A 13,891-nucleotide genomic window follows, 5' to 3' on the forward strand; every position below is an offset into this window, starting at 1 on the left:
AAAACGCTCTGAAAGGGCTGGCACTGGGAGCGTCCGTTTTCCAGAAATGGCTGGCAGCCAATGAGTTAACGGTGGTATAGAGCTCAAACGGCTCTGTCGTTATCCTGGCGCATTGATATGAACGGTGAACAGACCATTTAGCTAGGTGTACATCATCACTGTACATTATCACAAATTAATGGACACCTTGCAGCCAATCAGAATCGAGTATTCACCCAGACCATGGTATAAAATGACTTATATACTTGCCTCAAGCACCCATGTATGAAATATGTGTCACTAATACACTTTGGTTTAACTTCAGTTCAGTTTCTATCAAGCAGGTCCTTGTGCACTGTTCATGTTGCATTCTTTCAACTTTCTTCATGCTATTTTGTGCTCCAATAAGACCACTCCAGACAACAACAATCAATGAGTTCAGAACAGACAATAATGCTTGGTCTTTTATTGATGATGATTATATATTTATAATTGATCGGTTGATTGATAATTACTTGATGTTGCTAATAATCAAGAAAGGTGTGAAAAAAGAATGAGGTCAACATTGCAAACAATTGAAGGTGAAAAGATACAGTAAAATGCAACAGTATTGGACATTTTGTAATAAAGGCCAAATAGTCACTGATTCGACTGCCACATACCAAGAGGGAAGAAGAAATGTCCCAGCCAGAAAGTCTGCTTCAAGTAAGTATATCATGGAGTCATACGCCAAAATTAATTTGTTTATTGTATCATTAAAGCTTATTGAACGTTTCTACTAGTTTCTCATTATTGAAATACTGTAGATACTGAGTTAACTAATAGCTATGAGTACCAAATCTCTCCATATTGAAGTATTCGTCATTAAAAGGTGGATTCAGTTCACTTTGAATTCAATGTGTTTAGGGAGTCGATTTAATTCAAAATTGAAAGATTGAACTGTTGGCATGAGAAGCTTGTCAGATAAGAAAGAAATAAGAGAGTGAATGCTCTACCAGGAGGTTATACTATTTCTTTACTGACTGAATTGGAAGTGAATCAAAATGGTCAATAAAGCTTCCAGCACTGATGCCATCCATCAAGGTCAGGCATCATCAGGGTGGAAGTGACATCACAAGTGGTGTCGTTATGGCAGCCATGATGGATGGTGGGGATGGGGTCATCACAGGTCCTGGGCACACGCAAAACAAAGCCTGGTGGTGCATGGCGCATCATTCCAAAGCCGTGCTGTGGGCAGAGGTTAAAAAAGATAAAAAACAAACACAAATCCACACTTTTCCTTTTTTGTTTTTTGCTCCAAGCAAAATGTTTTATGGTCATTCACGATTCAGTAGGTGGCTGGTTGGCTTGGTTCCAGGCTTAAAACTCTTTATATAAGGATTTTTTCGAAATGTCTATTGAGAAAATGAATGGGGAATTCTCTGATGGAGCGGGAGCTGAGGAAAAGTGGGCAGTCACTGTTGAGCTCTATTTGTGGGTCTCCACAATGCTCCTTGTGTCAAGAATAAATAATAATAAATAATAATATGTACCTCCACCGTAGTTAGTCTCCGCACAGTGTTCCCTTCCTCGATAATTGTTGGGGTTCCCCCGCTTCCAGGCATGAAAGTCAAAAGCAGTGCCATCAGACCACATCCACACACCTTCCTGTAGAAAGTAGTTTACGGAATAATATACAAGGAGCCAGTCATTATTGGAAAATAAACTGCGACAGAGTGATCGCTAGAAATACTGTACAACTTGCTTGACGGAAGAATGCTTTTTTTTTATCAATAAATTATTCATTTTTTGTTGCTGCATGTTTATTGTATAAAACCTTGCCAGGTATATCTAATAACTGTTTTATAAAAGCAATAAGCCCTGCGAGGCCGTGGCCGATGATTTCTGTCTGTTATCCGCCAACAGTTCCCTCAGGATTGCACTACCAAGTGTTGCCAAGCCAGCAACAACAGGTAAACTTGCTGCCTGCAGTTTCCCGACTACAAGCTAGCTAAGGTAATGGTAGCTACTTTGAGGTTAGCACAGACAATTTAAGCTTACCGTTCATAATCCTATCTTATGATAATTAAAGAAGTGTCCGTGCGTGAGTGAGTGAGTGAGTGAGTGAGTGAGTGAGTGAGTGAGTGAGCAGAATTTTGTCTGGCCACAGCTATGCCGTGTTAGGTGCGATTGGGCTGAAACTTGCGGGAAGTGTAAAGAGCACCCCTGCAGGTAACCTGACGGAGCCGGATTTTTTATTTAGGTGATTGCCCTAATTACGTAATTTTGTGATGTCATCAGTGATGATAACATCAGTGATGTCATCCTTCCTGGTGCCAATAGAGGAGGCAAGGCCATGTAGCTTAACTCATTCACCGCCAAAGACGTCTTTGACGTGTTATCAGGAATAGCCATCCACGCCAAAGACGTGTTTGACGTGTTTTTGTTTTTATTAGTGCAGCGCGTAGTTCAAACACTTCCCCAGCCTGTGACATGTTATCAGGTCCCTAGCCTCAAAGACAAGCCGACAACACGTTATGAAACACATACCGCAGCTGTTGTTTTGAAATGAGCAGGAGCAAAAACAGAAAACAGAGAAACGCGCTTCCTTGTGCAGAGGAGAAACGCCATTGAAACACCCCTCGGCGCGCTGCACGAGCTGATCGGCTTGCTGCAGGGCAGCGGACATCGATCGTTCGCGGTAGTCAAACCCGTGACCAACATGATCGATCCTGGTCCCTGGACCCCGTTCCTGTGTCCCAGCCCGAAAGAGATGAGACGGAGTCACAACTGTGTGAGGAGGAGGAGAACAGCAGCCTCGCTACAGAAATGGCTTTCACACAGAGCCAAGCAGTACGGCCAGGCACTTTCCTGTCGAGGGCGAGGAAGACTGGATTCCAATGCGACAGGACCCGGATGATCTCGCGGTAAGGAGTGTGTGTGTGTGTGTGTGTGTGTGTGTGTGTGTGTGTGTGTGTGTGTGTGTGTGTGTGTGTGTGTGTGTGTGTGTGTGTGTGTGTGTGTGAGTGAGAGAGACTACACTGATCTCTGCATTCTATTCTATGATCACACTCACTCACACTGAGTAAACTGTATTGTTGAATGTAAAAAAAGCACTTCATGTATATATATATATATATATATATATATATATATATATATATATATATATATATATATTGTCATTTGTGTCATAACGAATAATATTTACATGTCTGATGTCAATACAGTTCAAAATAAAAGAATTGAGAGCGAGTTCTGCCTGAGATTGTGTGATTTACAAAAATGGTAAAACAGGGTGTATATAAATGGCTATAAGTAGAGTACAGAACATGCTAAAAGCTCACTTTTTTTTCCCTGGTGAACCCAGAGATGTACATCTTCATTTTGAGGTATTGCAAATCACTTTGGTGCTAATAGATAATTTACTGTGGGTCTTGAAAGATGACCAACAATTATGAAAATCTTTGGCCTGTGCTAAATATTGGCAGTCCTAAACTGGCCATGAATTAATACGTCATCCCTACAGTACTCTATGCCTTACCTCTACTGACTGATTCACATTTTCTATTTGTCATGTAAAGTCACTCAAAAGATAATTTTCACATTTCTGTTTCCGAAAATCTATGAATATAATCTATGAATTTGTGATCTAATCTTCAATCCTGACACATTTTGAATTGTGAGCTTATAGACTCGTTCCAATCATACAGTATGATGACTGTATGCACTTTCTGCTGAATATGACGCTGTTGGGTACTGTTCGTGAATGTTTTTTTTTCTTGTGTTTAATGTTTATTGTTTGTATATTGTGTGCTGTTCTGCCGAGTTTTGCTCCCCCGCCGAGCAGCAAAAAAAAACATCCCCACCTCACGGGAGCTACTTTGATTTATACAGAAATGTAACTGTTTCAAAGTGATATAATTGTCTGGTAGACGTGACCTCCCTGATTTCGAAGTTAAAACAGTCCCGAAATATGTTGGGGATGCAATTCTCGGCGGGCATGCGGAAACGTTCACGGCACCTGTCGCAAGCGTAAATTAGAGCCGTGCCAATTCTGCCAAAAATCATCTGCGCCCCAAAATGCCTGCGCAAACAGGATTTGGGCGGTCTTAACTACCAGAATTATTCACAGGCATTTACAAAATATAACTTAAAATAAAGACTTAGTTTTTCAACCAACTCAATGATCATGGTGTTTAACACCTTACTCACTATAGAAAATAAACTATCTACCTTGGCTTGCTGGTGGTCTCTGTTGTCAGTCTGAGGCTCTCAAGGAGAAATAGAACACTTCCTTATTTCCTTATTATTATTATTATTATTATTTATTTATTTTATTATTATTATTATTCCAGAGTGGGCTGAGACTATCTCAGGGTGGGCTTCAGCCCACCCAAAAAGGGTCTAAAACCACCCCTGGCTGACTCATCTCTCTCCCTCCCTCTCTCGTTTATGAAATAGGCGGCTCAAAGTCTTGTGGCCTGGGCCACTGGCCCAGAAAGTGAGTTAATTTCCAGTGTTGACATAACTGCCCTGATTTTTTTTCAGAACTTGTTCCAATGACAGTTAGTGCAGCCCTATTCCACTGAACAGATATGGAGATGGTGTTGTGATGATTGGATAATGTGGTTATGATTTGAACAGGTATATTTTGTTCTGATGTCATGAACATGGGTGCATCTCCTGATATGATAATTTGATGATGATGATGATGATGATGATGATGATGATGATATGGTTATGTGGCATGGAAGAAATTATTATTATTGTGGAATTTTACTGGATTTATTTTTCTGATAACTTTTTTACCTTTACTCCCTACATTTTAACACAAATATCTGTACTTTCTGCTCCATCTACATTTTCAAAACAGGCTACAGTAGTTACTTTAGTTTTAATGCACAACACACCAAAAAAATGTAATGTTGTTTGATTGTCTCTCTTGCGCTCTCCCAGCTTTCACGCATTATGTGTACCTTTTTAGTGGAAAAACCAAATCACAGCAATTATTCATCAGATTATTATGAATCAGATTATTATTAATCAGATTATAGTCTTTATACATCTTAACACGTTCACTGCCATTGACGAGATATCTCGGCTTACAAAATCCAACGGTTGACTGCCAATGACGAGATATCTCGGCTTAAAAAAAAAAAAAAAAAAATTGACGGTGGGACGTGGATCAACGCCCCCCACGTCTCCTATAAAATTATTGGAGCCACCGAACGTGTACAACCCATTCCACCGACCCACTAAGTGGCGACAGTGCTCTCCAAACTAGAAAAAGCAGAGCCAAAACTGCAGGGGAACGCGCGATGAAACCATTCTCATACTGTAGAATGGATTGGCGAAAACGCTTTCGCTTTCGCGCTGATTGCTGGCGGTGAGGGATTGCAAATTTGCATAATAGATTACGGGTGGAACACACTTTGAAACACGCAGCATAAATAAGACCAGAATCGCAAAAGCTTCATCAAAGCTCTCAACCGAAACCGCAAGAAACGAGCGAGCCCATCCAGACTTGCCCAGCGGCCGCCAGCAGACAGGCACAGCAGCAGCAGCAACAGAAACGAGCTTGTGACACGCCCGCTGCAGCCAAGAAGACACACACGGAGGGAGGAGTTTGAAGGAGAGGGGTGTTTCCTGCTGTTATGGAGGAAATTACTGTTCAAAACTATTGTTTAGATGTCTGACGTCTTACTGATGCCAAAAATGAATGGTTAAAGTGACTGTTCTATCGAATTTCACAAAAAGCTATTTAACTCAGCTTAAATTTTCAGACGCTGAAACCATGCTGTATTCAAGTGCTAATGCCTACATAACTACTAACTCTACAAACTAACTCTTTTAGACAGAGAAAGCACACATTCTATTAGTTCTTTTTAGATATTTTGTGTTCACAAAATCTTAGCAGAAAAGAATCCTCAGGTCTTGAAAGATGAGCCAGAATCCTCAAAAAAACCCTCTGGCAGAAGCTAGCTACAGTAAAAAAAAAACGGCTGGCAGTGAATGTGTTAAGAGTTGGCATGCAGCCGCTCCTCTCCCTCCCAGAGGGTTTCATAGTCCTCTTCCCTTGCTTATTACAACTCAGCTTATCTGTGGGCTCCTCCACTCTGCAGCTCTCCATGGTGCTGAACCTGGCTTTAGTCATTTTGGCAACTAATTAGTAATTAGTTAATTACATTAGTAATTAATTCTACTTATGTAAATAATATGTGTACTTTTCCCATTTCTAATAATTATTGTATACAGTATATTCCCGATTAAAGCCCTTAAGAGGTAAAAAGTCTGTAGGATACAAAATAGACACTCTCTCTATACAGTATGTAACATCATGTTATTCCACCATGGTGCTCACTCTAATATCGTATAATGATGTAGATCAGTGGTTCTCAAAGTGAGGTCTGGGGGACCCCCAGGGGTCCTTGAAGGGGTTCCCCAGTAAAAAGGGGAATCATTTACTTTAACTAATTACCAATTCAATTCAATCCAACTAAATTCCATGTGCCGGCTAGTGCAGCGGTAGATTCCCTTTTCGGTTGCGGGTTTCATGCACTTTCTGTAATAAAACATCTAACATCAGATGGGGGTCCAATGTCATTATCTAATTTGTGTCAGTTTAGGGGTCTTTGATGGGAAAAAGTTTGAGAACCACTGCTTTAGATCCTATGTAGCCTATCTCTGAATGTCTCACCTTTATCGCATCAAAGCCCCCAATCCAGGTTCGGGTGTAACTGCCAGCTGCTTTCTTAATCACTTCACTGAGGAAGCTGTTCTCGCATGCACTGTGGATGGAGGCCAGGTTTCCACCCCGGGAATTACAGTAACGCTAATGATGGAGACATGAAGACATGAAGACATAATGGATGGGGGGGGACAAAATGATAGAGAGGAGTGGGGGAGACAGACATGCCGAGAGAAAGGAAGAGTTGGACAGAGGTGGTGAACAAATACAAGGGGAGAGAAACAGAGGGAATTGGATAGAGACAAGCATCACAACAACATGGCCTGAGTTGGTACAGTTACAGTAACATGCATGCACATTATGTACTGGCCTGTGGGCCAATAACCTTAGATCAAGGGTTTTCAAAGTCTGAGACTGTGGGCTACCCCCCAGACAAAGCTTGGAAAAAGGTGCCCCCTCACCCCTAGATGCATATGGGATCATGATTATGTTTTTATATATTATTATTTATTTATATAATATTTTATATATATTATTATATTTGATCCCATAGACACTCAACAATTGTACCAAAATAGCCTGATATTGCTATTTGACGTAATTCAGACTACACCGAATACATAAAGAGGTCTGTCTGAAGGCATTCATCAGTTTCTGACTCTGGGAAAGTGGGATAAAACCATTGACTGAATAATAAAACAGAAAAAATCCACAAAATTCCTGTATCTCTTTTACAAATCACACACATTTAGGCTATTATATGTGATCTTTTGATAACTAATGTAATACCTTCTAATAACTAATATTTTTTCATTTCCATTCACTGAGCCTCGCCTGACACTGCTTGGAGCCCCCATGGGGAGGCCCACCCCCCACTTTGAAAACCCCCTGCCTTAGATAAATAATTATCACACATAGAAGACGTGTTCAGGACGTTGTGCTCAGGATCAACGTGCTTAATGAATGTGAAATTGATGCAGTTTATGAAGACTTGAAATAGATTTGTTGTTGTTCTGAAGGATTCTGTTAGCACAACAAACTGTATTAGAGCAGTAGCAGAAATACAGTATGATAGGAAATAACTTCTTGTTCCATCAGGTAGCTGTTGTGTTGTGATAAATAATGAGTGACAATGATACTAGACGGCTTGTTTACTGGCAGACTCCATATTGAACAGTCACCTCATCAACTACCACCCTGAACACACAGGCTTCTGGGTAATGAAGTTCCTAACAGGTACACTGCACATTATAACAACACAGTAGCCTACCTCGGCATCACTCCAAGTCTTTGGACTGCGAATGAAGATGAAGCAACGGAAGCCTTGCTGGGTCCAACCTCGAGCACAGCCACTTGCTTTAGAGCACAGAAACAAGATAACAACATAAACAGTGGATCAGATACTCAAAGGTTTTTATTTCATTTTTATTTTTTCAGATCAAACTGTACAAATAATTATTTACTTTTTAAAATTATTTAATAGTGAACGATTATTTTAGTTGTCCAGTCAAAAGGCCATCTGCCTAATTCATAATCATAAGATCTAATTATGATTCTTTAAGAAACGTTTGCTCTGTCACAAACTGTATGAAGATCATTTGATTGTCTTTTGTTTCTGGATACTACAAAAATAGTTTAATTGCAAAACTATGATATATGCACAAGACAAGTCATCATATTTATATGGCACAACTGACACAAGACAACTCTATATAGTCACTATAGGATTTGTTCTAACTGTTAATACAAGGGGGGAAAAATCCAAATAGTTTATTTTGGAGGGAGCAACAGTGCCGAAGTAGTGCAGCGTTACAGTAACGTGCAGTACTGGAGTAACATTAACAGTAAAAGTGGCTATTAGATTGTACCTGCAGGCCTACATGTAATTTCTCCAATCATCAGTCCACTGGTGAAGCAGAGGAACATAAACACTTGAAAAACGGATGGCATCTGTGGAAAGACATATTAGACCACGTAAGTACTGTGTCATTGTAACGTGTAGAAATTTGACTTTTGGTTTTCTTACATTTTCTGTTGTTCCAAGCCGGGGTTGAATCGACTCACTATTTGTTCTAATAATGTCCTTCTATCCCTTCTCTTTAGTTAGCTTATCTGTGTGTGTGTGTGTGTGTGTGTGTGTGTGTGTGTGTGTGTGTGTGTGTGTGTGTGTGTGTGTGTGTGTGTGTGTGTGTGTGTGTGTGTGTGTGTTGCTAGACTCTAGAGCAGCGTTTCTCAACTGGTGGGTCGCGACCCAAAGGTGGGTCGCGGGGTCGTTTTGATTGGGTCGCGGACATTGGCTAAAAAAAAGAAAAAAAAGAAAAATCATATTTCATTTGAGTTAAATTCAGATTATTGAAACTGGATTAGCCTGACCGCTTTTACTTGTTTAACAAGCTGAAGCATATGCTCTGCCTGTAATTCAAGAGAAGTCTGCCTTTTCATTTCATATTTAATTTTAGTTCAATTCAGATGATTGAAACTGGATTAGCATGGCCCCAGTTTAATTAAAAGTTCTGACCAGTTTAACTAAAAAGCATATAGCCTGCCTGTGATTGAAGAAAAGTCTGCCTTTTTATTTCATATGAGTTAAATTCAGACTATTGAAACTGGATTAGCATGACCAGGTTAACTTGTTTTATTATTATTATTATTATTATTACTATTATTATTATTATTATTATTATTATTATTATTATTATTATTATTATTATTATTATTATTACCTTTATTGTTATTAACTTGTTTAAAAACATATAGGCATGTAATTCAAGATGAGTCTGCCTTTTATTTCATATTTCATACAGTTCAAATAAGACTTTCTGAGCATGACCAGTTTGACTTGTTTAAATTTAAAAACATATAGGCCTGTAATTCAAGTCTGCCTTATTTCAATTTGATTTTAGCCCTAGTTGCACTTCTGTTGCACTTTTTTGTTCATTTGAGGTTTATAACAGTGCATGAAGGCATTGTGTATTAAATTAATGCGCTATTTTTTGTGCAATAAATTTGAGTGGTTTAAAAAAAAATCTGAAATTTGGGTCGCGACTTCATGACAAGGAAAATAGTGGGTCCTGAGGCTACACCAGTTGAGAACCACTGCTCTAGAGCATCTCTTGAGGTTTACTCCCTGCAGCATCACCCGCTGCATGGCCTGTTGCATAATCAGAGCAATATGCTAAGGCCAATGAGGTCCTGCGGCCGGTTGCACAAAGCACCTTAAGTTAAGATTTTCCTTAGAGTCAGACTTAAAGGTGTCCATAAAATAAAATTGGTTGCATAAAACACTCTTAACACTTAACACATTTAAGGGTGTTTTGTGCAGTTTTGTGCAATTCTATTTTACGGCCACCTTAACTCGGACTCTAAGGAAAATCTTAACTTAAGGTGCTTTGTGCAACCGGCCCCTGGCTTGTATTATTTTTTGGTTGCTTGCTACAGCTATACTGTATTGGTGATCTAAGTACTTCAGTTTCTTCTTTGTGCTGATTGTCAATCACTCTGCATAAAAGTGTCAGCACAATGACTCAAATCGTAATGTCAGCCCCCTGTATTGCCTGGCACTGATCAAAGAGACACATATGGTCGGGTAATGCAATTTGGTGACATGAAAAGATGAACAAACATGTTTTGTGTGTTTAAGTTTATACACTAATAAGAGATAAATCAAGATGATAAAAACAGGTGATATTTCGATGGTAAATTCATTTTGATAGGTGGGCAGTGAGTAATCTTACCTTTGCGTTGATGACGATACAGGGAGATCAGGATGGAACGCAACAGGGCGCAGGTTGTTTTGGGAAAGGGAAAGAAATGCAGTCTTTATATACCTTCTCTGGCTGCTTTGGAATGTCAAGTGGCATGATCATGAGACAATGGACCCATTATACAGCAACCCTGTTTAGGTGTTCCAGTGCCAGCGTGCCCTCATCAATGCCAATGATAACACCTGCGTTATTTCCTGCTTTACCACCTCAAAAGGTTACTGTGAAAAATGAGCCTATGCTCATTTCAACATTCAACATTTCAACTATGCAACAGAAAGTTTCCCATGTCAGTTTGACATTTGATATTCCTCAGACAAGGAAATGCAGCTATATTGAAAAAATAAAAAATGAAAAAATGATGTGGGGAAAATATATGCCTACATTTCCTTGTTGGCACAGATGGCTAGAGGAGTCTCTGAGTAAGAGGTAGCCCCGTCTCTTCACAGAGGAATGGGCCGGAAGGCACCATACACCGTTCCGAGCCTGAATTTGACGACTTAATGTTCCGGTTCGGGGGGGGGGGGGGGGGGGGCGGTTGAAATACAGAGGGGTGTCTGCGTAAGTGACTTGTAGAGGTAAAAGCGTACCACCCCAGAGACCTGGGTTCAATTCCCGGCAGCAGTACCTCCGGCTTGGTCAGACGTTCCACAGGGACACTTGGCCGTCTCTGCGGGTGGGAAGCCGGTGGGGTATGTGCCTCCTCTGGTCCGTCGGGGCCCCATCAGTTCCAGGGGGAATAGCGTGATGATGTGGCTGATCGTTTCCCTCACTCTCTCTGTTTAGCCTGTAGAAGTTTCTTTAGCCTATACTGTTTATTTGTAGCCTTCCAATCCTCTTATTTCCCTCAATGGCCTTTGTGAGCTGGCATGTGTCCTTTGTCCCTTAAAAAAATTGTGACCTGAAGGCTAAATGGCCTTGACCCTAAACAGACAAAATTCCAAGCCTGGTGGGGACGTAGGGCCGGGGCAACGCGAGCGACCGGGTGAGCAACCGGGCGAGCGACCGGGTGAGCAGAGCTAGTAGCGAGTACTGTAACAACGACGAGAGCCAATCCCGTGATGACAGACGAAGCTGGCCTGAGAAGGGGGGAGAGAGACAAGGCCAGTACGGAGGAACCGACACAGGCACAAGTCTCTCACAAGTGGACATACACATTTAACGCCATATTTAAACCAGTCATTATATGAAGAAAAGCACCTAACCCTGAACAAATTACCAAAGGTTTTTCAATGGATTCTGGTTCTATTGGGCATGTTAAATAACATACTAAAAATCGAGGAAAATCTGACTTCAGGAAAGGAGTCATTTTCAAGGCAGGGAGCTTAAAATGGCCATATCTCAATTACAAAGGTGGTTTTGGTGTTCCTAGGGCTTATTTTTATTAGTTTATTTATTGACATCCAAAATTTTCAAGAAATTCCGGTGAATAGAGTAAAAAACAACAACTAATAGATATATCATCATAAAACGTCCCCATGCATTTGATTACTTGCATTAAGACAAAATAAATGTATTAAAAGTTTTCTGAAATGTTTAAATATGCAAGTTTACATAAAACTAACCCAAACTAACTAAAATATACAAAGAAAATAGCACCTGGCATATCTCAATTACTATTTAACCATCTTGCAAATGACCCCTTTCTGGAAGTTTGATTTTCCTGGATTTGTAGTATTTTTAAGTGGTGCAACCACATCTATGAGTGTCTTTGTGTGTGTGAGCACGAGATTCACCTGGAAGGGGTTAGGGTTTGGCAGTTGTGAAAAGTCACCTGGGCAAATCCATCTCGTGCTCCGATGTAGTGTTGCGAGATCTGGCGAGTGATCACTCAACTGGAAGTGATGTCATGCAATTGCTCGAATATGATGTCATCAGGCAGTCGTGATATCATCAGTCATGTCACTTGAGCAAATGTTGAATGCATTTGCATTTGCTTCAACTGTGTGATGTCATTCATGATGTCAGTTGGGCAGTTTGTGTGTGTGTGTGTGTGTGTGTGTGTGTGTGTGTGTGTGTGTGTGTGTGTGTGTGTGTTGAATGCATTTGCAATTGCTCAACTGTGATGTCACCCAAGTTTTTGGTCTGGATTTGGGTTTAGATTTGTGTGTTGCTCGACTGAAGTAATGTCACTCGAGCTTGTGATGTCATTAAGCAATCTCACTCAAGCAATTATGATGTCATCAGTGATATATAGGGCAAATTTGGCGCAGCACACAATTGCCCAACTGTGATGTCATCAGGTAGTTGTAGTGTAGTCACCTAAGATGTAGTCACCTAAGAAGTCACCCAAGAGGTTACCTGGAAGTGATGTCACTCGGGCAGTTGTCGTTGTGTGTGTGTGCATGGCCGTAGCTAGCTATGAGGACGGGGAGGTCCGGACCTCCCCTAATATTTCAGAGAAAAAAATAAAACAATCTGCATGGAAAAGCATGAAAAACACGGGATCTCTTTTATTTTGAAACGAAAGGCAGGTCAGACAGGAAGTCATCTGACGCCGCGTCCGCGGTAACTTGATTCTGAGAGAGCAGCAGCATGGTGGTGAGTGATGACTCTCTGTCTGCCTGGCGAGATAATTGAAGGTGAGCGAGCTGCGAGACAGTGAGCCAGTGAACGACAGACAGTGAGTGACACTGACAGATTTTTTAGCAACAACCAAGAAAGTAAGTGTCTAGTCTGTCTCTTAAGTAATGTTACCTGTGTGACACGTTGGGATGCTACTGGCTAATCATGCATGATGCCAATTGCCAAGCTCCCGAAGTCAGGTATGCAGGTGGCTATATGCATGGTTTCAGTTTCATAACCCAATAAGTAACAAAAAGAGGTGGTGTAAAGTTAAAAACAACATAATATATTTTATTTTATTTTTCAATCGTTCCTATCAGGAATAAATAAATGTCCCTCTGTATGTTTTTTTTATTATCGATGATGACTTTGTGTGTTGTGTACGGCTTGGGTTGTGTACCTGTGTTTGTAGGTGTCATTTTGATATGAATTTGGCTAAAACAGTTTGTGTTTGTTAGTTACAATTATGTTGACAGGAGAGCTGAGCAGGTGGTGACATGAAAGAGAATATACTGAATAATGACATCACAACAGTATAATCCTAATGTTGATTTAAAATGATATATTACTCTAAATATGGCTAAAAAAGGGGAAAAAAAAAACTCAAACTTTTTTTCGGCGGCGCCCTAACGGGCGCCACCGAATCCGCCTCCCCTTGCTGGACCTCCCCTATTTCGGAACCCTGGCTACGGCCCTGTGTGTGTGTGTGTGTGTGTGTGTGTGTGTGTGTGTGTGTGTGTGTACATTTACATTTACATTACTTCATTTGGCAGACGCTTTTATCCAAAGTGACTTACAATAACACATTTTTGTCAGCAATAGAGCAATCAACTATGTTACACAGTCTATGACAACTACAACTTGTGAAGGAACAGTGGTACAAGTTAAAGAGCATGGTGCAGGTTGGAGACCACAT

The 13,891-nt window shown here is 40.6% G+C and overlaps 1 protein-coding gene across 1 annotated transcript; it reads right to left on the minus strand.

Annotated features, from left to right (window-relative positions):
• Positions 1–410: 410 nt before the first annotated feature.
• LOC310795106 (galactose-specific lectin nattectin-like) lies at positions 411–10,519 on the minus strand. The gene is made up of 6 exons (XM_083657136.1): positions 10,384–10,519; positions 8,518–8,599; positions 7,920–8,005; positions 6,659–6,793; positions 1,512–1,626; positions 411–1,206 (listed from the first exon to the last, which is right to left on the minus strand). The coding sequence occupies exons 2-6, from the start codon at positions 8,597–8,599 to the stop codon at positions 1,142–1,144; spliced, it is 483 nt and encodes a 160-aa protein (XP_083513262.1). The 5' UTR covers positions 10,384–10,519; the 3' UTR covers positions 411–1,141.
• Positions 10,520–13,891: the final 3,372 nt, after the last annotated feature.

This window comes from Poromitra crassiceps (genome assembly GCF_964638095.1).
Source record: "Poromitra crassiceps genome assembly, chromosome: 20".
Lineage (NCBI taxonomy): Eukaryota > Metazoa > Chordata > Actinopteri > Beryciformes > Melamphaidae > Poromitra > Poromitra crassiceps.

Coding starts and splice junctions, on each gene's coding strand:
- LOC310795106 (XM_083657136.1), bottom strand. CDS start 8,599: ATGCCATCCGTTTTTCAAGTGTTTATGTTCCTCTGCTTCACCAGTGGA. Junction 6,794..7,919: donor AGACTTGGAGTGATGCCGAG/GTAGGCTACTGT, acceptor CTCCATCATTAG/CGTTACTGTAATTCCCGGGG. Junction 1,627..6,658: donor GGGGCTTTGATGCGATAAAG/GTGAGACATTCA, acceptor TACTTTCTACAG/GAAGGTGTGTGGATGTGGTC.